At 48.6% G+C, this 25798-nt stretch overlaps 1 protein-coding gene across 1 annotated transcript in view; it reads left to right on the top strand.

Annotated features, from left to right (window-relative positions):
* The first annotated feature begins 301 nt into the window (after positions 1 to 301).
* Positions 302 to 25798, top strand: part of LOC123483403 (cilia- and flagella-associated protein 58-like) — a 36457-nt gene continuing 10960 nt past the window's right edge. The window contains exons 1-17 of the mRNA XM_045213386.1: positions 302 to 444; positions 1413 to 1694; positions 1949 to 2097; positions 9957 to 10113; positions 10605 to 10799; positions 11008 to 11145; positions 11734 to 11893; positions 13848 to 13930; positions 14315 to 14506; positions 16754 to 16915; positions 17036 to 17182; positions 17569 to 17709; positions 18206 to 18429; positions 21828 to 21939; positions 22134 to 22238; positions 23985 to 24104; positions 24365 to 24498. Of these exons, the coding sequence (XP_045069321.1) occupies positions 439 to 444; positions 1413 to 1694; positions 1949 to 2097; positions 9957 to 10113; positions 10605 to 10799; positions 11008 to 11145; positions 11734 to 11893; positions 13848 to 13930; positions 14315 to 14506; positions 16754 to 16915; positions 17036 to 17182; positions 17569 to 17709; positions 18206 to 18429; positions 21828 to 21939; positions 22134 to 22238; positions 23985 to 24104; positions 24365 to 24498 (2507 nt within the window). The 5' untranslated portion in view covers positions 302 to 438. The remainder of the gene's footprint in view (positions 445 to 1412; positions 1695 to 1948; positions 2098 to 9956; positions 10114 to 10604; positions 10800 to 11007; positions 11146 to 11733; positions 11894 to 13847; positions 13931 to 14314; positions 14507 to 16753; positions 16916 to 17035; positions 17183 to 17568; positions 17710 to 18205; positions 18430 to 21827; positions 21940 to 22133; positions 22239 to 23984; positions 24105 to 24364; positions 24499 to 25798) is intronic.

Raw genomic sequence — 25798 nt, 5'->3', positions numbered from 1 at the left:
TTTTTTCCATCATAAAGAGCCTAACCTGAGGTCTGTAACTTTGAAGGTCCGAATGTCCGGCGAATATTGAATATCAAATCAACTTTTTACCACGGTAAAAAACATATCTTTCCAATCTACAATGAGTGCATATTGATGTTCCTAACAACAAATGTTGATAATACAAGGTGAAGTTAGTTGAAACGTATTAAAGTAATTTTGTCACAGGGCAGGCTCAAGTCATCATATTCATGCCTCACCCGCGCTAACCCAGAGAACTGGCAGTCGTTGCCTGGTAACGGGACGCGTTTCCTTGGAGTGTATGAATGAACAACATGAAGAGGGCTAGCTAGCTACTGGAGCTAGCCAGCTGTTCGCTAACAAATGAGGTGCAGACATTTAGGAAATTACAATATTGTGTATTATAACTAAGCGCTTTTGACTAACAGGACAGGAAACATGGAGGTAAGTTGTGCTGGTTTGTATAGCTAGCTAGATAGCTAACGTTACGTTTTGTTTTGCCAAAAGCAACAGGTGCTACCTCTGGGTAGTATTCATTAGTGGACACCGCAGCAAAACGTTTAGCAAAGGATAACAAACACAAGCCTTTCTTGTTGGAAAACTTCAGTCCGTTTTCTCTCGTCTGGTTGGTGCCTAGTGAATAGTCAGTCACCTACTGTATCGTGACTGACCATCCGTGGCGTTGAAGGAGATAGGGCTCTTCAGTACTGTACAGAAAGCTCCCAATCCGATTCAAACTCCATTCACCATCGGCAGCTCTGCAAGCTTTCCGCCTATGTCAAAATACGTTCGTTGATCGCCAAATATGGAGCAACTATATTAATTTAAGGCCGGTATGTACTTCCAAAAAAAGTTCTAAATAAAAATGGGCAAACAATGCCTATTCGGAACCTCCAATGACAGTACTTACCGGCCGTAACGGTAGTAAATGAAGATAGATGCTCAGCGAAACTCCATATTTGGTCATCAACGACTAACGTCTTTTGACATTAAAACGCTTTCAGAGCTGGTGAATGGGAGTTTGAATCAGAGCTTTCTGGGCGAGAGGTCTCTAACGCACAGGTAGATAGATACTGATCGGGGCTTGCAGTATGTTAACGTTAACGTTCCAGCACTGTCAAGTCATTTTTCTTCATGTCACTGCATTTCTATAGTAGGCCTATAGTAACTTGTGACAGTTATCAATCAATCTTTATTGTCACAATCGGGAAATGTATAGTACAGTCAGGGCAAGAAACAAGATCAACTGCAACAGATACACATAAGATGAATAGAAAACAGATCAGTTACAGTAGTTATTGCAGGAGTGAAACCATACAGAGCACATAAAGTGTCCCTTTCAGTACCTTGCAATTAGCTTACTCTCTCAGATTTGACAAGTGCTTGATTACAGTTTGTGTGTCCTTTCCCAGGATAAAGGTCAGAAGCCAGAAGCAGATGAGAACAGTTTTGAATCACTGGAGAAGGAGTTCCAGGAGGTTCTCAATGAGTTGGTGGGAGACAAGAGCCTGGACAAATTCCGGGTTGAATATGAGAAACTCACCAACGCCCTGAAGAAGTCCCATGAGAGTGAGAAGAGGCTGATGACAAAATGCAGGGAGCTGAATGCAGAGATAGTGTCCAATTCAGTAAAAGTTGCTACTGCACTGAAGTTGTCCCAGGAAGATCAAACGACTATAACTTCTCTGAAGAAGGTAGGCCCTTCATGGTGAAAACATGAGTAGCTGCATAGATGTTTAATAAGCCTACAGCCTAAGGTTAGGGTGAAGGTTGTCATTAGTGTTGGCAATAAGCGCATGTAGGGTATTATGCAGTACAAATATTCACACTCTTCATTTTGAGCAGAATAGAGCATTGTTTTAGAACTGTGCCTTATTTCAACATGTCCCAGATTTGTCATAGTATTATGGCCATACAAAAGGGTATTGAACACTTTTTTTTCTTTTAGGAAATAGAAAAGGCTTGGAAAATGGTTGATGCAGCCCACGATAAAGAGCTCAGAGCAAAAGAGACAATTCAAACATTGAAACATGAAATTTCAAATCTAACAAAACTTGTTGAACAAGGAGCTGGTTTGTCTGTGGGTCAAGAACATGGGTGAGTTGAGTTGTGCACACTCGCACTGTACATTGTCCACTTCCTTTGAATTTACCAATTCACTAGAGATTATTGTCATACCTGAAGGCCTACATACAGTGCTTAATTTGAACAGGATCCGGCACCTCTCAGTTTTTGACTGCTGTGTTCTGGCACATATTTTCCTGGATCCGGTACCTCGTGGCATGACATATCATTTCCTCTGTTTGTAATGTAAAAAAAAGTATATATATATAATCCTAGTTAGGCTATATCAAGTTGCCTCCTCGTTAATTCTCCTGCCCCCTAAAAAACGTTATGTAAAAATTTAGATTTTCAGCCTGCACTTGATATTCTGAGAATTGATTCGGGTTGGGCTAGGTCCGGGTTTAAGTTTGCGCCACATTGTAGCCTATATTTTGAGACCAACCCTTGGCCATTGCTGTGGTGAGAGAGAGAAGCATGCACCTGTAGCCTATCTCTCACAGAACTACAATGAGATTTCTGTGATCTCAATCTCTCTCTGCTCTGATAGACATGAGCCTGCAACTCTCTCTCCATCTCTCCACTAGCCTATCTTAGTTTTTATTGATCTCAGTTTGTCAATGTCAGAGTACCCTGTCATATCGGTAATTTATGTGGTATATATAAAAAAAGATGTAGAATTGCATGAAATGCGTTTATAAAATGACATTTTTGTGTGCAAGTCCTAGAAACGCTTCTGCTCTAGGCTACTCTATGCCACTATGCAAATGCACTGATTTATTAAAAAGGTGAACCCCCCCCCATGCATTTCAGTACTTCCGAGCCCCCCAGATCACCCCCTCTCATGCGCACTTTGAGTTTCGGCACGTCCCGATTTATAGGCTACGGATCCGACTTTTACTGGACCTTTCTTCTCAATGACTAAAGATCCCGAAGCTCCTACGCATGTGCAGGAATCTCTACTTACGCACAGTCTCTTCTCTACTCGTAGAGAACAGGCTACTCAGGCGAATGGTGCTCGTTTGATCAAGTTAGATCAAAGCTGAATCAATATCTACAAGATCACATAATGGTAGTATTATACATAACAGAACCAAATATAATAGCATAGTATAAAGTTACTGTAAGTGATTTTAGGATGATGGTGCGAATGGTCGCATTTCTCTCTTATACGGCCACAGCTCAACTGCGCGCGTGTCACGATCGTTGACACATGATGAAGCGGACCAAGGCGCAGCGTGATAGGCGTACATACTTTTATTAGTGTACACACAACGAACCAAAACAATAAACGATACGTGAAGTCCTAGGGTTAAACACAAACCTTACGGATCAAGATCCCACAAATAACTAGTGCCAACAGGCTGCCTAAGTATGGTTCCCAATCAGAGACAACGAGAATCAGCTGCCTCTGATTGGGAACCACCCTGGCCAACATAGAAAAACAACGATCTAGAACAGAAACCTAGAAAACTATAACATAGAACCTACACACCCTGGCTCAACATTAAAGAGTCCCCAGAGCCAGGGTGTGACAGTACCCAAACCCCCCCAAAAGGCGCGGACAGCGACCGCGCCAACCAAACACAACAGGGGAGGGGCCGGGTGGGCATTCTGCCTCGGAGGCGGATCCGGCTCCGGGCGTGACCACCACTCTCTTTCTACCCCCCCGTAGCGCCCCTGGTCTGGTCTGGCCCCGCTGGCCGGAGCTGGACTGGACACCGGTGGAGCAGGCACGGGCCGTGCCGGACTGACGACGTGCACCACTGGCTTGGTGCGGGGAGCAGGAACGGGCCGGACCGGGCTGACGACGCGCACCACTGGCTTGGTGCGGGGAGCAGGAACGGGCCGGACCGGGCTGACGACGCGCACCACTGGCTTAATGCGGGGAGCAGGAACGGGCCGGACCGGGCTGGCGACGCGCACCACTGGCTTGGTGCGGGGAGCAGGAACGAGCCGGACCGGGCTGACGACGCGCACCACTGGCTTGATGCGGGGAGCAGGAACGGGCCGGACTGGGCTGGCGACGCGCACCACTGGCTTGGTGCGGGGAGCAGGAACAGGCCGAACCGGGCTGGCGAACCGCACCACAGGCTTGGTGCGAGGGTCAGGAACAGGCCGGACGGGGCTGGCGACGCGCACCACTGGCTTGGTGCAGGGAGCAGGAACAGGCCGGGCTGGACTGGGAACACGCACCATAGGCTTGGTGCGGGGAGCAGGAACGGGCCGGACCGGGCTGGCGACGCGCACCACAGGCTTGGTGCGAGGGACAGGAACAGGCCGGACCGGGCTGGCGACGCGCACCACAGGCTTTGTGCGGGGAACAGGAACAGGCCGAACCGGGCTGGCGACGCGCATCACAGGCTTGGTGCGGGGAACAGGAACAGGCCGGACCGGGCTGGCGACGCGCACCACAGGCTTGGTGCGAGGGACAGGAACAGGCCGGACCGGGCTGGCGACGCGCACCACAGGCTTGGTGTGAGGGTCAGGAACAGGCCGGACCGGGCTGGCGACGCGCACCACTGGCTTGGTGCGGGGAGCAGGAACGGGCCGGACCGGGCTGACGACGCGCACCACTGGCTTGATGCGGGGAGCAGGAACGGGCCGGACCGGGCTGACGACGCGCACCACTGGCTTGGTGCGGGGAGCAGGAACGGGCCGACCGGGCTGACGACGCGCACCACTGACTTGATGCGGGAGCAGGAACGGGCCGGACCGGTTGGCGACGCGCACCACTGGCTTGGTGCGGGGAGCAGGAACGGGCCGGATCGGGCTGACGACGCGCACCACTGGCTTGGTGCGGGGAGCAGGAACAGGCCGGACCGGGTGGCGACGCGCGCACCACAGGCTTGGTGCGGGGAACAGGAACAGGCCGAACCGGGCTGGTGACGCGCACCACAGGCTTGGTGCGGGGAACAGGAACAGGCCGGGCTGGACTGGGAACACGCACCATAGGCTTGGTGCGGGGAGCAGGAACGGGCCGGACCGGGCTGGCGACGCGCACCTCAGGCTTGGTGCGAGGGACAGGAACAGGCCGGACCGGGCTGGCGACGCGCACCACTGGCTTGGTGCGCGGAGCAGGAACGGGCCGGACCGGGTTGGCGACGCGCACCACAGGCTTGGTGCGGGGAACAGGAACAGGCCGAACCGGGCTGGCGACGCGCACCACAGGCTTGGTGCGGGGAACAGGAACAGGCTGGACCGGGCTGGCGACGCGCACCACAGGCTTGGTGCGAGGGACAGGAACAGGCCGGACCGGGCTGGCGACGCGCACCACAGGCTTGGTGCGAGGGTCAGGAACAGGCCGGACCGGGCTGGCGACGCGCACCACTGGCTTGGTGCGGGGAGCAGGAACGGGCCGGACCGGGCTGACGACGCGCACCACTGGCTTGATGCGGGGAGCAGGAACGGGCCGGACCGGGCTGGCGACGCGCACCACTGGCTTGGTGCGGGGAGCAGGAACAGGCCGGACCGGGCTGACGACGCGCACCACTGGCTTGATGCGGGGAGCAGGAACGGGCCGGACCGGGCTGGCGACGCGCACCACTGGCTTGGTGCGGGGAGCAGGAACGGGCCGGACCGGGCTGACGACGCGCACCACTGGCTTGGTGCGGGGAGCAGGAACGGGCCGGACCGGGCTGACGACGCGCACCACTGGCTTAATGCGGGGAGCAGGAACGGGCCGGACCGGGCTGGCGACGCGCACCACTGGCTTGGTGCGGGGAGCAGGAACGAGCCGGACCGGGCTGACGACGCCGCACCACTGGCTTGATGCGGGAGCAGGAACGGGCCGGACTGGGCTGGCGACGCGCACCACTGGCTTGGTGCGGGGAGCAGGAACAGGCCGAACCGGGCTGGCGAACCGCACCACAGGCTTGGTGCGAGGGTCAGGAACAGGCCGGACGGGGGCTGGCGACGCGCACCACTGGCTTGGTGCAGGGAGCAGGAACAGGCCGGGCTGGACTGGGAACACGCACCATAGGCTTGGTGCGGGGAGCAGGAACGGGCCGGACCGGTTGGCGACGCGCACCACAGGCTTGGTGCGAGGGACAGGAACAGGCCGGACCGGGCTGGCGACGCGCACCACAGGCTTTGTGCGGGGAACAGGAACAGGCCGAACCGGGCTGGCGACGCGCATCACAGGCTTGGTGCGGGGAACAGGAACAGGCCGGACCGGGCTGGCGACGCGCACCACAGGCTTGGTGCGAGGGACAGGAACAGGCCGGACCGGGCTGGCGACGCGCACCACAGGCTTGGTGTAGGGTCAGGAACAGGCCGGACCGGGCTGGCGACGCGCACCACTGGCTTGGTGCGGGGAGCAGGAACGGGCCGGACCGGGCTGGCGACGCGCACCACTGGCTTGATGCGGGGAGCAGGAACGGGCCGGACCGGGCTGGCGACGCGCACCACTGGCTTGGTGCGGGGAGCAGGAACGGGCCGGACCGGGCTGACGACGCGCACCACTGACTTGATGCGGGGAGCAGGAACGGGCCGGACCGGTTGGCTGACGCGCACCACTGGCTTGGTGCGGGGAGCAGGAACGGGCCGGATCGGGCTGACGACGCGCACCACTGGCTTGGTGCGGGGAGCAGGAACAGGCCGGACCGGGCTGGCGACGCGCACCACAGGCTTGGTGCGGGGAACAGGAACAGGCCGAACCGGGCTGGTGACGCGCACCACAGGCTTGGTGCGGGGAACAGGAACAGGCCGGGCTGGACTGGGAACACGCACCATAGGCTTGGTGCGGGGAGCAGGAACGGGCCGGACCGGGCTGGCGACGCGCACCTCAGGCTTGGTGCGAGGGACAGGAACAGGCCGGACCGGGCTGGCGACGCGCACCACTGGCTTGGTGCGGGGAGCAGGAACGGGCCGGACCGGGCTGGCGACGCGCACCACAGGCTTGGTGCGGGGAACAGGAACAGGCCGAACCGGGCTGGCGACGCGCACCACAGGCTTGGTGCGGGGAACAGGAACAGGCTGGACCGGGCTGGCGACGCGCACCACAGGCTTGGTGCGAGGGACAGGAACAGGCCGGACCGGGCTGGCGCGCGCACCACAGGCTTGGTGCGAGGGTCAGGAACAGGCCGGACCGGGCTGGCGACGCGCACCACTGGCTTGGTGCGCGGGAGCAGGAACGGGCCGGACCGGGCTGACGACGCGCACCACTGGCTTGATGCGGGGAGCAGGAACGGGCCGGACCGGACTGGCTACGCCGCACCACTGGCTTGGTGCGGGGAGCAGGAACAGGCCGGACCGGGCTGACGACGCGCACCACTGGCTTGATGCGGGAGCAGGAACGGGCCGGACCGGGCTGGCGACGCGCACCACTGGCTTGGTGCGGGGAGCAGGAACGGGCCGGATCGGGCTGACGACGCGCACCACTGGCTTGGTGCGGGGAGCAGGAATGGGCCGGACCGGGCTGGCGACGCGCACCACAGGCTTGGTGCGGGGAACAGGAACAGGCCGAACCGGGCTGGTGACGCGCACCTCAGGCTTGGTGCGAGGGACAGGAACAGGCCGGATCGGGCTGGCGACGCGCACCACTGGCTTGGTGCGGGGAGCAGGAACGGGCCGGACCGGGCTGGCGACGCGCACCACAGGCTTGGTGCGGGGAACAGGAACAGGCCGAACCGGGCTGGTGACGCGCACCTCAGGCTTGGTGCGAGGGACAGGAACAGGCCGGACCGGGCTGGCGACGCGCACCACTGGCTTGGTGCGGGGAGCAGGAACGGGCCGGACCGGGCTGACGACGCGCACCACTGGCTTGATGCGGGGAGCAGGAACGGGCCGGACCGGGCTGGCGACGCCGCACCACTGGCTTGGTGCGGGGGAGCAGGAACGGGCCGGACCGGGCTGACGACGCGCACCACAGGCTTGGTGCGGGAACAGGAACAGGCCGGACCGGGCTGGCGACGCCGCACCACAGGCTTGGTGCGAGGGTCAGGAACAGGCCGGACCGGGCTGGCGACGCGCACCACTGGCTTGGTGCGGGGGAGCAGGAACGGGCGGACCGGGCTGACGACGCGCACCACTGGCTTGATGCGGGGAGCAGGAACGGGCCGGGACCGGTTGGCGACGCGCACCACTGGCTTGGTGCGGGGAGCAGGAACGGGCGGACCGGGCTGACGACGCCGCACCACTGGCTTGATGCGGGGAGCAGGAACGGGCCGGACCGGGCTGGCGACAGCGCACCACTGGCTTGGTGCGGGGGAGCAGGAACGGGCCGGATCGGGCTGACGACGTGCACCACTGGCTTGGTGCGGGGAGCAGGAATGGGCCAGACCGGGCTGGTGACGCGCACCACAGGCTTGGTGCGGGGAACAGGAACAGGCCGGACCGGGCTGGCGACGCGCACCACAGGCTTGGTGCGAGGGACAGGAACAGGCCGGACCGGGCTGGCGACGCGCACCACAGGCTTGGTGCGAGGGTCAGGAACAGGCCGGACCGGGCTGGCGACGCGCACCACTGGCTTGGTGCAGGGAGCAGGAACAGGCCGGGCTGGACTGGGAACACGCACCATAGGCTTGGTGCGGGGAGCCGGAACAGGCCGGGCCGGACTGTGGAGGCGGACTGGAGGTCTGGAGCGGAGAGCTGACACAACCCGTCCTGGCTGAATGCCTACTTCCACACAATGTGTGAGGCATCAGCACAGGACGTACAGGGCTGTGCACTCGTACTGGCGCTACAGCATGTGGCACTGGTGCAGGATATACGGGACCGAGGAGGGGTACTGGAGGCCACGAGCGTTGAGCCGGCACACTCCGTCCTGGCTGCATGCCCACCTTAGCACGACACGTGCGTGCTGCTAGCACAGGACGTACAGGACTGTGCCGGAACACTCGCGGCACAGTACGTGGCTCCGCATAACACGGAGCCTGCCCTTTTAGCCCCCCAACATTTTTTTATTGGGGCTGTCTCTCGGGCTTCCTCCTCGGCCGGTACCCACTGCGTTGTCGCTGCTCCTCTCTGTAGCGCGCCTCCACAGTCTCCTCCCAAGGACGGCGATCCATTCCGGCCTGGATCTCTTCCCAAGTCCAGGTTCCCTTCCCGTCCAGGATCTCCTCCCAAGTCCAGGCTGTCTGTTCCTGGACACGCTGCTTGGTCCTCCTTTGGTGGGATCTTCTGTCACGATCGTTGACACATGATGAAGCGGACCAAGGCGCAGCGTGATAGGCGTACATACTTTTATTAGTGTACACACAACGAACCAAAACAATAAACGATACGTGAAGTCCTAGGGTTAAACACAAACCTTACGGATCAAGATCCCACAAATAACTAGCGCCAACAGGCTGCCTAAGTATGGGTCCCAATCAGAGACAACGAGAATCAGCTGCCTCTGATTGGGAACCACCCTGGCCAACATAGAAATACAACGATCTAGAACAGAAACCTAGAAAACTATAACATAGAACCTACACACCCTGGCTCAACATTAAAGAGTCCCCAGAGCCAGGGCGTGACAGCGCGCCACTATGCAAAACATGTGCTTTGATTGAAACAAAACACAGGTTCTCTCACTGTACAAAATTCGAAACAACCCTGTACATAACTAAGAAGATCTAAATGCATATTCCCATGAAACTGATAGACATCAAATGGTTGGCATGTAGATGCTGCATGGACGTTTCACCGGTAAAACTTGAAGAATTATTATTCATGATTGGCAATGAGAAATGTGAAGGGAGGGTGACCACAAAAATGTGTTCGTAAAGTAGAGGTAAGGAAACACATGCGCAGAACATGATATGGATCTTTCCAGCAGGATCCAGGGTGACGGGAAGGGGCGGATACCTACGGATCAGCAGCCTCAGCCTACAAATTAAGCACTGCCTACATCTCTAGATAAAGATAACATTAGAGAAGTTTTAACTGAAAGCTCATTTGTTTTTCAGTGTGAACGATCTGCTGAAAATCAAAGAGGAACTAACCAAGGAAAGAGATGAACTGCTTACGGAAGTGGTGACTCTGCGAAATAATCTAACAAAGGCCACCGCCAGTCAACAAGAGATGGAGGTTCAAAAAGAAAAGGCAATGGAAACCATATCTCAGGTAATGCAGACACTCAACATCACCATTTACATTTATAGGTGTTTATTGTTAATCAACTTAATGACAACAAATTGAACAAGTATAAACCCCAAAAAAACTTGTTCTTGGTTGAACAGAGAACTCAATAGGATTTTCTTTTTATGTAGCATTACATCTTAAACATCACATTTTTTTAAAAATATTGCGCGTTTGCTTTAACGTCACTTAACTGGCAGGTAGGGCATTAGTTATTAGGTAGGTATTATGGCCATACACTTGGTAGTTGTCTGGAACCTGACTGTAATTGTTTATCATTTCAGTCCTCATTCCCATTCGGTTGCAAATAAACCAGTACGCTTTATTTGCTGGACAGTGTGTCCACAAGTCTTGGCACATCCAGTCATAAATTGACTGGGGCCTTAGCATATAGTAAGTACACTCCAGTGCCCGCTATCTCCTGGAATACTTGCTACTAACGACATCGTTTTGATCCTGTATCCTGTCCACCACAGCTCCAGCAAGACATCCAAGTCCGTCAGAACGAGTGCTCGCGGGAGACACGGCGGAAGGAGAAGCTGGAGAAGGAAGTGAAGCAGCTACACACGGACCTGGAAGCCAAGCAGTCGGACATCAAAGTGCTGAACCTGCAGAGCCAGCGCAGCAAAGAGGAGCAGCAGAGGCTGGAGCAGCAGCTGCGGGAGCAGAAGGTGAGGCCGTGACCAGGGGGGATGACGTTACACCCTCCCTGTACACCGGTCCTCTCCCTTCCCCTTCATCCTCCAATCTTTTCACAGATGAGCACCAACTTGAGAGACGGTGCCAGTCGTACACACACGGAATACAACTTTTACATGTATGCTGTAGGGGGTTTAGATTTAATGTGGGATTTGATTTGTGCCGTTTGTCCCCTCACAGATTCTCAATGAGCGGGCCACAAAGGAGCTGGAGCAACTGCAAGTGAGAAACACCAAACTCCAGCAGGAGAATGAACAGAATGCCCTGAGTATGGAGCAGCTCTCCCTCGACACTCAACAAAGGGCATCTGACCTAAAGGTAAAGCCCACAAACACCCAGTGTGTTTGTGTGCGTGTGCATGGTTGAGAGAAGCTCCACAGATGACGGACATCCATAGAGAGCCCTCACAAAGTGCTGCCTACTGTTGATCAAAACATCATGCCAGTAAAACCATATTTTAATCATGGGACCCCATGGTTGTTTTTTGGCAGTTTTTCGCAAACCATTGCATGTCAGCGCATATGGGCCCATATTCGCAAAGTGTGGCAAAGTAGGAGTGCTTATCTAGAATCAGTGTTGCCTTTTCAATCGTAATCAAATTAAATCAAATTTCTTGGACAGGGAGAGAGAGAAGGGAGGGAAAAAAGAAGGGACAATTTTATCCCAAACCACTGCAAACTTGTCTTTCCTCAAACAAATCCTGTTGAGAATGGAGTGGCCTCTTCCTGAACTGTTATCAGAGAGACAACGAAAATTGGACAGGAGCCCTAATGCCAGCAACACAATAAATACCTATTCTCTCTCGCTCTCCCTCCCTCTCTGACCCCCCACCCCCCTCTCTCTTTCTCTCGCTCTTCTTCCTCTTTCTCTTTCTCTTCCTCCCTCCTTTTGTTCACCCCTCCTCAGGTGAAGGAGGAGGAGGTGAATCAGATGCGTCAGGAGATTGCCAAACTAACAAAGATGAGAGAGGCCACTCAGCGGAAGTTCCGACAGACGGAGGATCAGAAGTTGGAAGTGGAGCAGCAGAGGGACATGCTGAAAAACCAGATCGCTGGCCTGGAGAGAGGCAAGGATACACTCACACATACACTAACTACACTGACACTCTCGCACTAAACCCACACACATTCACATGCACTACATGTGCACACACACACATAACACATGCACACGCACTCACATATACACACACATACACACACTTTTACACTCATCATATGCTGCTGCTACTCTGTTCTTTGTTTTATTATTATATATCCTGATGTCTAGTCACTTTACCCTGCCTTCATGTACATATCTACCTCAAATACCTCGTACCCCTGCACATTGATCTGGTACTGGTACTTCCTGTATATAGCTCCATTCTTGTGTATTTTATTCCTCTTGTGTTGCTATTTATTTTATTTTTTACTCTGCATCTTTGGGAAGGGCTCGTAAGCAAGCGTTTCACGGTAAAGTCTACACCTGTTGTATTCGGCACGTGACAAATAACATTTGATTTGATTTCAACATGCACACACACGCAGAACTAAACAAACACGAATACACATGCCCGCACAAATGTACACTACCGTTCAAAAGTTTGGGGTCACTTACAAATGTCCTTGTTTTCGAAAGAAAATATATTTTTTTGTCCATTAAAATAACATCAAATTGATCAGAAATAGAGTGTAGACATTGTTAATGTTGTAAATGGCTATTGTAGCTGGAAACGGCTGATTTTAAATGGAATTTCTACATAGGCGTACAGAGGCCCATTATCGGCAACCATCAGCCCTGTGTTCCAATGGCACGTTGTGTTTGCTAATCCAAGTTTATCATTTTAAAAGGCTAATTGATCATTAGAAAATCCTTTTGCAAATATGTTATTAAATAGTACCCGCAAAACACCAGTCTCAACGTCAACAGTGAAGAGGCGACTCCGGGATGCTGAACTAGGCAGAATTGCAAAGAAAAAGTCCAGTGTCTGTGTTCTTTTTCCCATTTTAATATTTTCTTTGCCACTCTGCCTAGGTCAGCATCCCGGAGTCGCCTCTTCACTGTTGACGTTGAGACTGGTGTTTTGCGGGTACTATTTAATGAAGCTGCCAGTTGAGGACCTGTGAGGCGTCTGTTTCTCAAACTAGACCCTCTAATGTATTTGTCCTCTTGCTCAGTTGTGCACCAGGGCATCCCACTCCTCTTTCTATGCTGGTTAGAGCCAGTTTGCGCTGTTCTGTGAAGGGAGTAGTACACAGCGTTGTACGAGATCTTCAGTTTCTTGGCAATTTCTCGTATGGAATAGCCTTCATTTCTCAGAACAAGAATAGACTGATGAGTTTCAGAAGAAAGTTATTTGTTTCTGGCCATTTTGATCCTGTAATCGAACCCACAATTGCTGATGCTCCAGATACGCAACTAGTCTCAAGAAGGCCAGTTTTATTGCTTCTTTAATCAGCACAAAAGTTTTCAGCTGTGCTAATATAATTACAAAAGGGTTTTCTAATGATCAATTAGCCTTTTAAAATGATAAACCTGGATTAGCAAACACAACGTGCCATTGGAACACAGGACTGATGGTTGCTGATAATGGGCCTCTGTATGCCTATGTAGATATTCCATTAAAAATCAGCCGTTTCCAGCTACAATAGCCATTTACAACATTAACAATGTCTACACGGTATTTCTGATCAATTTGATGTTATTTTAATGGACAACAAAAATGCTTTTCTTTCAAAAACAAGGACATTTCTAAGTGACCCCAAACTTTTGAACGGTAGTGTATGCCGGGAGACACACACAAATATCTGGTTTGACACTTAAACACTCCTCTGCTCTGTTCCACTCTTCACTGTCAAAAGCACTCTTTTTGACAGGAAGATGCCATTTTTCCTTATCTTTTAGTAACTCAGAAAATATGAAATGTAGTGGTTACATTGTGGTGGGGTTTGTGTGCAAGGTACATCAATTGTGTATACAGAATGTCTATCATTCTCTCTCACTGAAAAACAACATGAACATGAACCTTGTGTTGTGAACAGAAATGGAGTCCTCCAAAAAGCAGATGGAGATTGACAAGAAAGGCATTGACGAACTGATGCGGGAAAGAGACATCCTGAACAAGGTATGTATGCAGAGAATAATATAATTTAGCAGACACTTTTATCTAAAGCAACTTGCAGAACTGTCAACATTGACAGTGACACATCCAGTATGTACCCCATGCAGAAATCAAATCGACAACCCCGGCATTGCCAGCACCCAATGCTACATGACATTATGTGTATAGCCTATGTTGTTTCATTATTTGCGGGTCTTGTTTTGCATGATTTCTTTCATTAGACACCTCTTAATGTGACTAATGTGCACCAAACACACTCTTATCTGCTCACAACCCATTGTGAAAGTGTGTGTTTGTGCATGTACATTTGTGTCTGTGTGTGTGTGTGTCTGTTTATTGGTTTGTTTTGTGTGTGTTGGCATGCACATGTGTGTGTGTACATTGTAGAACATGGTCAAGGCAGCCAATGCCACGGAGAAGCAGCTGAATGTAGTGAAGCTCCATGAGCAGTCCAAGAAGAACCTGGACCAGGAGATCATGAACTACCGCGACGAGGCCCAGAAGCAGCGCAAGATCATCTACCAGCTAGAGAAGGAGCGTGACCGCTATATCAACGAGGCCAGCGACCTCACACACAAGGCAGGTCAAGGTGCACTAAGATAACTCAGGGATGGGTGGAGAGACCAGGGGCCTCATTTATAAACGCTGCGTATGTACAAAATATAACATTTTCCCTGCAAAACAAAACATGCACCAGTTTTCACTGCATTTATAAAAACTGAACTTGCCTGGAGAATGTGCTTACCTCCACGCAAAGTTCAGACCCTGCAAATGCACTACTTCTTGTTACTTCTAGTAATTATTGCATTGCGAGCAGGCAAGTAAGTACTTTATGCAAATGAGGAATGGTTAGGATGACACGCTATTCATAAAACAACAACAACAGGAAAACATAATGACAAAACAAATGCAGCTATTTGTCGTTAGTAAGAAGAGCGAACATCTATTTATTTTATCCTTGCAATCAAAAATTATAAATAGGAATTATTTAACCTTTATTTAGGCAGGGGAGACAAAACCAAGCAATTAAAAGCTGTTTTTCTTAAATCTGTGGTGACAAAAGGAGTTTCAAGATTTAGCCATCCCTGTGAACGGGTATGGTATCTCGTACTTCTATAGGTTAGTAACGACAAAGACAGTACAGTATGAAGATAGGAAGAAACTGTTTCTCCAACAGAAATCCCAGATCACGCTTGTAGGCTATGTCAAGGCGACGTTGGCTAGTTAAACTCATGCGTAGAAACACGTTATCGGGTCTAACGGTCGAACTGCGCATGTGAAGTCCATCAAATCAAAGGTACTCCTTCAATATAAAGTTGTTTTTGACGAAAATGAAAATGTGTCAGATTGTCACGTTCACGAGGTTGAAGTAGCAACATGTTCAACTAAAGACATTGGCTTGAATCTAGGTTGTGCCTTTAGATTTTGAGAAAATGAACAACTAAGGAAGATTATTTCACTTCTCTCATTGACTTCCCAAACCCCGGCCTGGTTTGTTTGGTCTGTTTCACAAGCGTTCCCGGAAGTCTCACGATGTTGCGCCTCGGGTTTCAAAAGCAGACAGTAGAACAGACAGTTCATATTTTCCGTTGAGGTGTGTAGGCTACTACTGTACGTCTGAATCATAAAATATAATCTCATTCTAGTTCTGTGGTTTGAATACTGTAATTAAAAATGTCTCGAGTATACACTGTTTCAGAATTAAGGACAGTGCAGCATATTTAGGTTGCGGGAAAAAGTCCATGCAAAACATTGTTGAATTAAAATGTTCTGCTAACAGGTCCACAACAATTTGTCATGGTTTATTTCTTTCAGAAACTGTCACAGTCCTTTGCCCAATACAGCAAATGTCACAGCAGAAGATTAAAACATTGTGGCAACACCTCCAAAACATTTGATAAAATGTGCCATTGCTTTTGTTTGGTGAAACTGTAATGGCTTAATTTCAATATACTTATTATACAGCAAATAGGGTTGTTATTTATCACCATAAAAGGTGAATGAAGGGCGTTTTCCAGGCGAATAAATAATGCTCATTCACATGCGCATAGTTTCAGGACCGGGCTGATTTATAGTGAGAAACATGCGTATGTGTGGCGTATGGCAGGTTTATAAATCTCAATATTTTTATAAGTACGCATTATTTTCAGAAATGGGTTAAGCAGATATTTAGTGTGAAATTTACACAACGCTTATCAATGAGGCCCCCAGAGTGCTGGCAGGTCTCCCCTGTCCATGTAATCGTATTCATTGTGATCTAAAGGGCATAGCTGATCTTAAATCCACGTTGGATACATTCAGCCCCAGGGATTTAGGCTCAGTTAATAATAATATAATATGCCATTTAGCAGACGCTTTTATCCAAAGCGACTTACAGTCATGCGTGCATACATTTTTACATATGGGTGGTTCCGGGGATCGAACCCACTACCCTGGCGTTACAAGCGCCATGCTCTACCAATTGAGCTACAGAGGACCGGTAATGTACCAGTAATGTAGTACTAGCATTAATGTTGATGAAGCAGAGAAAATGGGAGGGAACTCCATTTGAACATTGCAGATGAGATAATGTGATATGCGACATGTGTTGCAACAGACAAAGCATCTTTACATATGTTGATGAGGTGGAGAAAATGGTAAGGAACTTAATTTGAACATTGCAGTATATCATTTAGGACTACAGCATGCCAGTATTGTGTCTAGGTTGTGTTATATAAACAGCTAGCTATCAGCTTCTGGTTACGTAAGCCCAAGTCTTCTATTAAGTCCCAAACTAAACCCCCTCTTGGGATGATCCTCTGTTCCTTCGTTCCTTTTCTTCCACAGGTGCTCCAACACATGGAGGACATTAAAATGAGGGAGATGCAGATCTTTGAGTACAAGAAGAAGATTGCAGAGGCAGAGACCAAGCTCAAACAGCAGCAGAACCTCTACGAGGCCGTCCGATCTGATCGGAACCTCTACAGCAAGAACCTCATCGAAGCCCAGGTTGGATTTACATATGATTCAGTTGTGATTGTCCGGTCTGTCGATTGGTCAGTCTACTCGCTCGCTTGCTCACCCACTCAGTCATTCACTCACTCACTCACTCTCCACCCTCTCTTTCAGGATGAGATCACAGAGATGAAGAGGAAACTGAAGATCATGAACCATCAGATTGACCAGCTAAGGGAGGAGATCAACGGCAAAGAGTCTGCCCTGGTCAAGGAGCACCTGGTGTTCCAGCGAGTGGAGAAAGAGAAGGAGGCTCTGAAGGTAATTTACTATGCCGTGCTCACTGTGAGTGGTTAAAGTGGCTACTGTGCAAATGTACTTTTTAGTCTGGGAACCCATTGGTGTAACTAGTCATGAGAGAAAGGATGGTTGTAATTCAGCATTTTGTTTTACTCAAATATTAACACCAACCTGCTTTAGCTCTTTCAATCACATCAGTGTGACACACTCCCCACCAGCATGACACCCATCCTGCCAAATGGCACCTTATTATAGTGCACTACTTTTGACCAAGGCCCAAAGTCTGTTTTCTTTTTCTTTACCTGGCTGCCCTCAAAGGCTAGCCTCCCCTCATTTACCTCATTTTCAAATGGCACAATTAAAACCAGTTTGATGAAGTGAAGGCTGTCTTTCCATTCCTCCTATAGGCCGAACTCCAGAAGATGAAGCAGCAGGCTCAGGAGACGAAACAGTTTATCGACAATCAGGAGGCCGAGGAGAGAAAGCTGCTCAAGATCATAGCCGACGCAGATGCTGAGCGGCTCAGACAGAAGAAAGAATTGGATCAGGTAAGGGACAGAGAGAGGGGTGGAAAGGTGGCTCCCTGCTTTCACTGAGAACTCACTGCCCATTCAAAGAGACAAATAGTACTGTCATAGTGATAAAATAGTGCTGATTTTAATAAAGGGGCAGGCCCTTCCCGTAGAGGCCTGGGATGGACAGAGATGCTGTCATCAGCCAGCAGATCTGTCATGCAGTTGCGGTCTCACATCACATGGGTTTCATTTATTTCTAATGAGGTTTGTATTTGAATGGATGAGACCAAGTAGAAATATTGAGCATGCTATGGTATGTTGTCACTACCATTCATCTTTTTTCAAGACTTTCTAGGAAATAGCAGGTCATTTAGCAGGTCATCTACCAGTATCCATTTAGATGGAAAATAATCATACACATTATCACAATATCACATTTTTATTTGATTTATACATGTATTTTTGTAGTCTTTGATCAAAGTAACCTGGGGTTTTTGTTGTTTGCTCTTTTGCCATCACCGTCGTGTAGGTGATCAGCGAGCGAGACATCCTGGGCACTCAGCTGGTGCGACGAAACGACGAGCTGGCCCTCCTCTACGAGAAGATCAAGATCCAGCAGTCCATGCTGAACAAGGGAGAGATCCAGTACAGCCAGAGGGTGGAGGACATCCGCCTCCTCAAAATGGAGATCAAGAAACTCCGACGGGAGAAGGGCATCCTGGCCAAGACTGTGGCTAACGTGGAAGACTTAAGGTGGGATTGAGAGAGGAAGAGAGAGAGGGAGTAAGAGAGTGAGTAAGTGTAAGACAGCAAGGAAGTGAGCCGGCGAGACAGAGAGGGAGGGAGAAGCTGATATAGACAGAGAGAAGGGGGGACATAGGGAAACAGAGAAAGATCGAGACCCTGCCCTGAACGTCTAGCACCCAAAGTCATACTGAATTAATGTATAACCAATTTATCCAGTACTTTGGTTTTGCAGCTGGTGGCTACCAGTATGATTAAAGGTAAATTCCACCCAAAAACTATATTTTAGTATTTGTTTCATTAGTCCATTGTTGACATAATAATGTTTTGCTTATCAGCAATACATTTTTCAAGATATGTAACTTTCAAAATACAGAAATCATCCCCGTATGATGCATTTTGCAGCATATGATGAAACAAATTCCAAAATATAGTTTTTGGTTGGAGTTTTCCTTTAACCGCTGTTAGGTTCTAAGATTCTGGTAGAAATTCCAGTTGGACTCTGAAGAAAGCTAGATTTATTAAACCACACTGGGTCATACAGCTGCTAAGACAAGATATGACGATACAAGCACATATATTTATAACCTCCTACTAGGCGGGGTCAACTCCTTACACATCTTACATTGACATTTTACATTTTAGTCATTTAGCAGACGCTCTTATCCAGAGCGACTTACAGTTAGTGCATACATTATTTTTTTTTCATACCCCCTGTGGGAATCGAACCCACAACCCTGGCGTTGCAAACGCCATGCTCTATCAACTGAGCTACATCCCTGCCGGCCATTCCCTCCCCTACCCTGGACGACGCTGGGCCAATTGCACGCCGCCCCATGGGTCTCCCGGTCGCGGCCGGCTACGACAGAGCCTGGATTCGAACCAGGATCTCTAGTGGCACAGCTAGCACTGCGATGCAGTGCCTTAGACCACTGCGCCACTCGGGAGACTGGCACATCTTGACAGCCAATACATCTACAGTGGGGAAAAAAAGTATTTAGTCAGCCACCAATTGTGCAAGTTCTCCCACTTAAAAAGATGAGAGAGGCCTGTAATTTTCATCATAGGTACACGTCAACTATGACAGACAAAATTAGGAAAAAAAATCCAGAAAATCACATTGTAGGATTTTTAATGAATTTATTTGCAAATTATGGTGGAAAATAAGTATTTGGTCAATAACAAAAGTTTCTCAATACTTTGTTATATACCCTTTGTTGGCAATGACACAGGTCAAACGTTTTCTGTAAGTCTTCACAAGGTTTTCACACACTGTTGCTGGTATTTTGGCCCATTCCTCCATGCAGATCTCCTCTAGAGCAGTGATGTTTTGGGGCTGTCGCTGGGCAACATGGACTTTCAACTCCCTCCAAAGATTTTCTATGGGGTTGAGATCTGGAGACTCCAGGACCTTGAAATGCTTCTTACGAAGCCACTCCTTCGTTGCCCGGGCGGTGTGTTTGGGATCATTGTCATGCTGAAAGACCCAGCCACGTTTCATCTTCAATGCCCTTGCTGATGGAAGGAGATTTTCACTCAAAATCTCACGATACATGGCCCCATTCATTCTTTCCTTTACACGGATCAGTCGTCCTGGTCCCTTTGCAGAAAAAACAGCCCCAAAGTATGATGTTTTCACTCCCATGCTTCACAGTAGGTATGGTGTTCTTTGGATGCAACTCAGCATTCTTTGTCCTCCAAACACGACGAGTTGAGTTTTTACCAAAAGTTATATTTTGGTTTCATCTGACCATATGACATTCTCCCAATCCTCTTCTGGATGCACTCTAGCAAACTTCAGACGGGCCTGGACATGTACTGGCTTAAGCAGGGGGACACGTCTAGCACTGCAGGATTTGAGTCCCTGGCGGCGTAGTGTGTTACTGATGGTAGGCTTTGTTACTTTGGTCCCAGCTCTCTGCAGGTCATTCACTAGGTCCCCCCCGTGTGGTTCTGGGATTTTTGCTCACCGTTCTTGTGATCATTTTGACCCACGGGGTGAGATCTTGCGTGGAGCCCCAGATCGAGGGAGATTATCAGTGGTCTTGTATGTCTTCCATTTCCTAATAATTGCTCCCACAGTTGATTTCTTCAAACCAAGCTGCTTACCTATTGCAGATTCAGTCTTCCCAGCCTGGTGCAGGTCTACAATTTTGTTTCTGGTGTCCTTTGACAGCTCTTTGGTCTTGGCTATAGTGGAGTTTGGAGTGTGACTGTTTGAGGTTGTGGACAGGTGTCTTTTATACTGATAACAAGTTCAAACAGGTGCCATTAATACAGGTAACGAGTGGAGGACAGAGGAGCCTCTTAAAGAAGAAGATACAGGTCTGTGAGAGCCAGAAATCTTGCTTGTTTGTAGGTGACCAAATACTTATTTTCCACCATAATTTGCAAATAAATTCATTAAAAATCCTACAATGTGATTTTCTGGATTTTCTTTTCTCAATTTGTCTGTCATAGTTGACGTGTACCTATGATGAAAATTACAGGCCTCTCTCATCTTTTTAAGTGGGAGAACTTGCACAATTGGTGGCTGACTAAATACTTTTTTTCCCCACTGTATGTTGCTAGGCAGGAACTTAATTGGTTCCTCTCAACTGGTGTAGTCATGGCCCTGCTTGATGCTAGAACCTTCGTAGGCATGGAAGTGGAAGTGTGTGAGATATGGCTGTAGAAGGAGGGTCGTTGGGGTGGGCCCCTCTGGCTCCCCTCCCAGAGGTTTCTACTCACTTCTTCTGTTGACTTGACCTCGAGCCGAATTCCTCGCTCCTCCCTAGTTCTGTAGCTGGCCTGCTTTATCAAAGACTAACTGTTGCCCTTCGTCTCCCTCAGTAACTTTCCATACACATTCCTTATTCACACTTCATTGACACAGAACATAAACAGTTATCATACATGTAACGTAATCAATAAGTTCTTATATAGTGACAGGAATAAGTATATTTCAAGTTAGTACCGAACACCGTTCAAAGAGAGCAGTGCACTGAAATCATAATCAATTTCTGTAAATGATGCACTATTCTTAATAACCTTTCGTTTTACATTATTTCATTATTTTAATTGTTTTTGTGGTGCAAACGTGCACAGATCTGTGCAGCAGGACTATTTCTGCATTGCTCAGTTTACATTGCTGTCTCATCCACTATCAGCATTAATTTGCTTTATTGTGAACCTGTTGATATCTGCAACCCACAAAAGGTTACCATAGTGGCATTTGCTGGACATCTGCCATGAACAAAACATTGAATTGATACAGGCTTGCCAATGTTTTTACATCCTTAATGATTAACGAAAATAGTGAAATTGAAGTCTGTTTTCAATCTATGCCCCACTTGTATTTGTTGTCATGAAATATGTGAGGAGGAAATGCCATGACATTTGATGGCATTTTGTGGGTTTTGTGACAGACGTGAGGTTTACCACATGCAGAGGGAGCTGCTCAAAGAGAGGACAAGGTGCAGAGCCTTGGAGGAGGAGCTGGAGAATCCTATGAATGTACATCGTTGGAGAAGGCTGGAGGTGTGTGTGTTACTGTGTGTGACTGTGTGTGTGTATATTTTGTGAGTGCATGGGCTCAAAAACATGTACTTTTACTGTATACCTACTCTCTTAGGGACATGAACTTCTTAATGCTTCAGCCTAGCTCCTGTGAGACATAGCTAGAGAACTTATTTAGGGTTATGCATTAATGCCTCTTATTTGACTTTCCTCAGGCCAGCGATCCAAGCACCTACGAGTTGATCCAGAAGATTCACTCTTTACAGAGGCGTCTGGTAACCAAGAGCGAGGAGGTGGTGGAGAAAGAGCTTTTATTACAGGTAAACCACAGATAAATCTGTCTCATCCTATTGGCTACCCAAACACCAGGTGCTCCCACAAGGAATGGTCACAGCAGAAATCAATGGCAGCCTGGGAGAATTTGTTCACTACTTCATAACTTTCAGAAATTAGCGTGGACTGCATACACTGAGTATTCCAAACATTAGGAAAACCTTCCTAATATTGAGTTGCAACCCCCCGTTTTGCCCTCAGAACAGCCTCAATTCGTCGGGGCATGGACTCTACAAGGTGTCGAAAGCGTTCCACAGAGATGCTGGGCAATGTTGACTCCAATGCTTCCCACAGTTGTGTCAAGTTGGCTGGATGTCCTTTGGGTGGTGGACCATTCTTGATACACATGGGAAACTGTTGAGCGTGAAAAACCCAGCAGCGTTGCAGTTCTTGACACAAACCTGTGCGCCTGACACCCACTACCATACCCCGTTCAAAGGCATTTAAATATTTTGTCTTGCCCATTCACCCTCTGAATGGCACACATACACAATCCATGTCTCAATTGTCTCAAGGCTTAAAATCCTTTAAAACCTTTTCCAGCAGTCAAATGACCTAGTGCCCTCATGGGTGGAATGTTATTAATATTTTTCATAATTTCATAATTAATAAAAATTCATGTCAAACTATTTTGCTATATTTCAGTCTTCTGTGACGTATATAAAGTGTAATATTGGGATGCAAAATCAAAATGTTATACATTTCAACTCTATATCTGACATTTTTTTTGTAAGGCCATAACCACGTGTGTGAGGTGTATACTTTTGTTTCAAAGTATATTTGTTTAAGACTACCAAGAAACACTCAGATTTAGCCCACTGCAGTAAAATGTTAACCTGTCTCCTCTCCTTCATCTACACTGATTGAAGTGGATTTAACAAGTGACATCAATAAGGGATCATAGCTTTCAGCTGGATTCACCTGGTCAGTCTATGTCATGGAAAGAGCAGGTGTTCTTCACTGGTGCACTTCACAAAATAGATGGCATCATGAGGAAGGAAAATGATGTGGATATATTGAAGCAACATCTCAAGACATCAGTCAGGAAGTTAAAGCTTGGTCACAAATTGGTCTTCCAAATGGACAATGACCCCAAGCATACTTCCAAAGTTGTGGCAAAATGGCTTAAGGACAACAAAGTCAGGGTATTGGAGTGGCCATCACAAAGCCCTGACCTCAATCCTATAGAAAATGTGTGGGCAGAACTGAAAAAGCATGTGTGAGCAAGGAGGCCTACAAACCTGACTCAGTTACACCAGCTCTGTCAGGAGGAATGGGCCAAAATTCACCCAACTTATTTTGGGAAGCTTGTGGAAGGCTACCCGAAACGTTTGACCCAAGTTAAACAATTTAAAGGCAATGCTACCAAGTACGAATTGAGTGTATGTAAACTTCTGACCCACTGGGAATGTGATGAAAGAAATAAAAGCTGAAATAAATCATTCTCGCTACTATTATTCTGACATTTCACATTCTTAAAATAAAGTGGTGATCCTAACTGACCTAAGACTTGGAATTTTTACTAGGATTAAATGTCAGGAATTGTGAAAAACTGAGTTTAAAGGTATTTGGCTAAGGTGTATGTAAACTTCCGACTTCAACTGTAGATAATGGGTGGGTCGAGAGCTGGTAAGGAAGCGCCCAGTGGGATGTGTGCACGTTTTTAAAGAGCCCATCCCTGACTGAATGTTTGGCTGCGTGGCGTCACCTCTCTCTTCCGCTTCAATGCTCAGGAGAAGGAGAAACTGTACGTGGAGCTGAAGCACATTCTGGCCCGTCAGCCTGGACCAGAGGCAGCCGAGCAGCTTCAGATCTACCAGCAGACACTGAGGCAGAAGACAAAACAGCTCAAGGTCCTCTGTGCCTTTCATCTTATTTTTGTACATCCCTCTCTCTCTCCCGATCTTTCTCATACTTTCTCTCCCTCATTCTCAGCTCTGACCACTGGCAGAGAAATGGACACTTCAGATACAGCAGGACCATGCACAGGCTTGCGAGCCAGGCTCACAGGCCCAGAGTAGCTTTTTCCCTGGCCATGTTATTTTCAGCTTAGTCATATGCTGCTGCTTGAAGTTGATTTATTTTAGATGTCCTTTTAATCTCCCACATCCAGGCTTTGTCATCAGAGCTGAACATGTACGAGTCCCAGGAACAGGAGTACAAGTACGAGATTGAGAGACTGGCCCATGAGCTGCAGAACATCAAGAATAAGTACCTCACTCAGAAACGCAAAGAACAGCAGTGCAGGTAAAGATTACCCTGGTATAGTACTTACCAACCACCGTAATCACCTCTGAGCTCATTCTGGGGTTTCTGATCCAAACTGATTTAACTCTACAAGTTAAATATTCCAAATGCCTGTATTGCAAGAATCAAGGTTTTGTTATTTTTCGTTTTTTTCTGAGTGTTTATAGTGCCTTCGGAATGTATTCAGACCCCTTGACTTTTTCCACATTCTGTTACGTTACAACCTTATTCTAAAATTGATTAAATAGATTTTTTTCCTCATCAATCTACAAACAATACCCCATAATGACAAAGCAAAAACAGTTTTTTAGAATTGTTTGCTAATTTATAAAAAATATATATATATATCACATTTACATAAGTATTCAGACCACACCCGTCACTATGGGCGGGCCATAAGGGGCCGGGCCCGCCCCCAAAAATGCTTGTGCCCCCCCCACTTGAGGGAATTTATTATTAAATATACGTACTGTAGGCTAATAATAATTGTGCCCTGCCCTCCCATGCATTTCATATGCCCCCCTTAAGACTGAGGTCTGGTGACGGGTCTGATTCAGACCGTTTACTCAGTACTTTGTTGAAGCACCTTTGGCAGCGATTACAGCATCAAGTCTTCTTGGGTATGACGCTACAAGCTTGGCACACCAGTATTTGGGGAGTTTCTCCCATTCTTCTCTGCAGATCCTTTCTGCAGATGGTTGTCCTTCTACAAGATTCTCCCATTTCCACAGAGGAAATCTAGAGGAAACCATCGGGTTCTTGGTCACCTCACTAACCAAGGCCCTTCTCCCCCGATTGGTCAGTTTGGCAGGGCGGCCAGCTTTAGGAAGAGTCTTGGTGGTTCCAAAGTTCTTCCATTTAAGAATGATGGAGGCCACTGTGTTCTTGTGGACTTTCAATGCTGCAGAAATGTTTTGGTACCCTTCCCCAGATCGGTGCCTCGACACAATCCTGTCTCGGAGCTCTACGGACAATTACTTCGACCTCACGCCTTGGTTTTTGCTCTGACATACACTGTCAACTGTGGGACCTTATATAGACTGGTGTGTGCCTTTCCAAATCATGTCCAATCAATTGAATTGACCACAGGTGGACTCCAATAAAGTTGTAGAAACATCTCAAGGATGATCAATGGAAACAGGATGCACCGGAGCTCAATTTCGAGTCTCATAGCAAAGGGTCTTAATACTTATGTAAATAAGGTATTTCTGTTTTTTATTTTTAATACATTTGCAAACATTTCTAAAAACCTGTTTTCACTTTGTCATTATGGGGTATTGTGTGTAGATTGCAAAAAAAT

Source organism: Coregonus clupeaformis, unplaced genomic scaffold (assembly GCF_020615455.1).
Source record: "Coregonus clupeaformis isolate EN_2021a unplaced genomic scaffold, ASM2061545v1 scaf0107, whole genome shotgun sequence".
Lineage (NCBI taxonomy): Eukaryota > Metazoa > Chordata > Actinopteri > Salmoniformes > Salmonidae > Coregonus > Coregonus clupeaformis.
The sequence above is the reverse complement of the archived record's forward strand: the minus strand, read 5'-3'. Positions and strand labels throughout refer to the sequence as shown.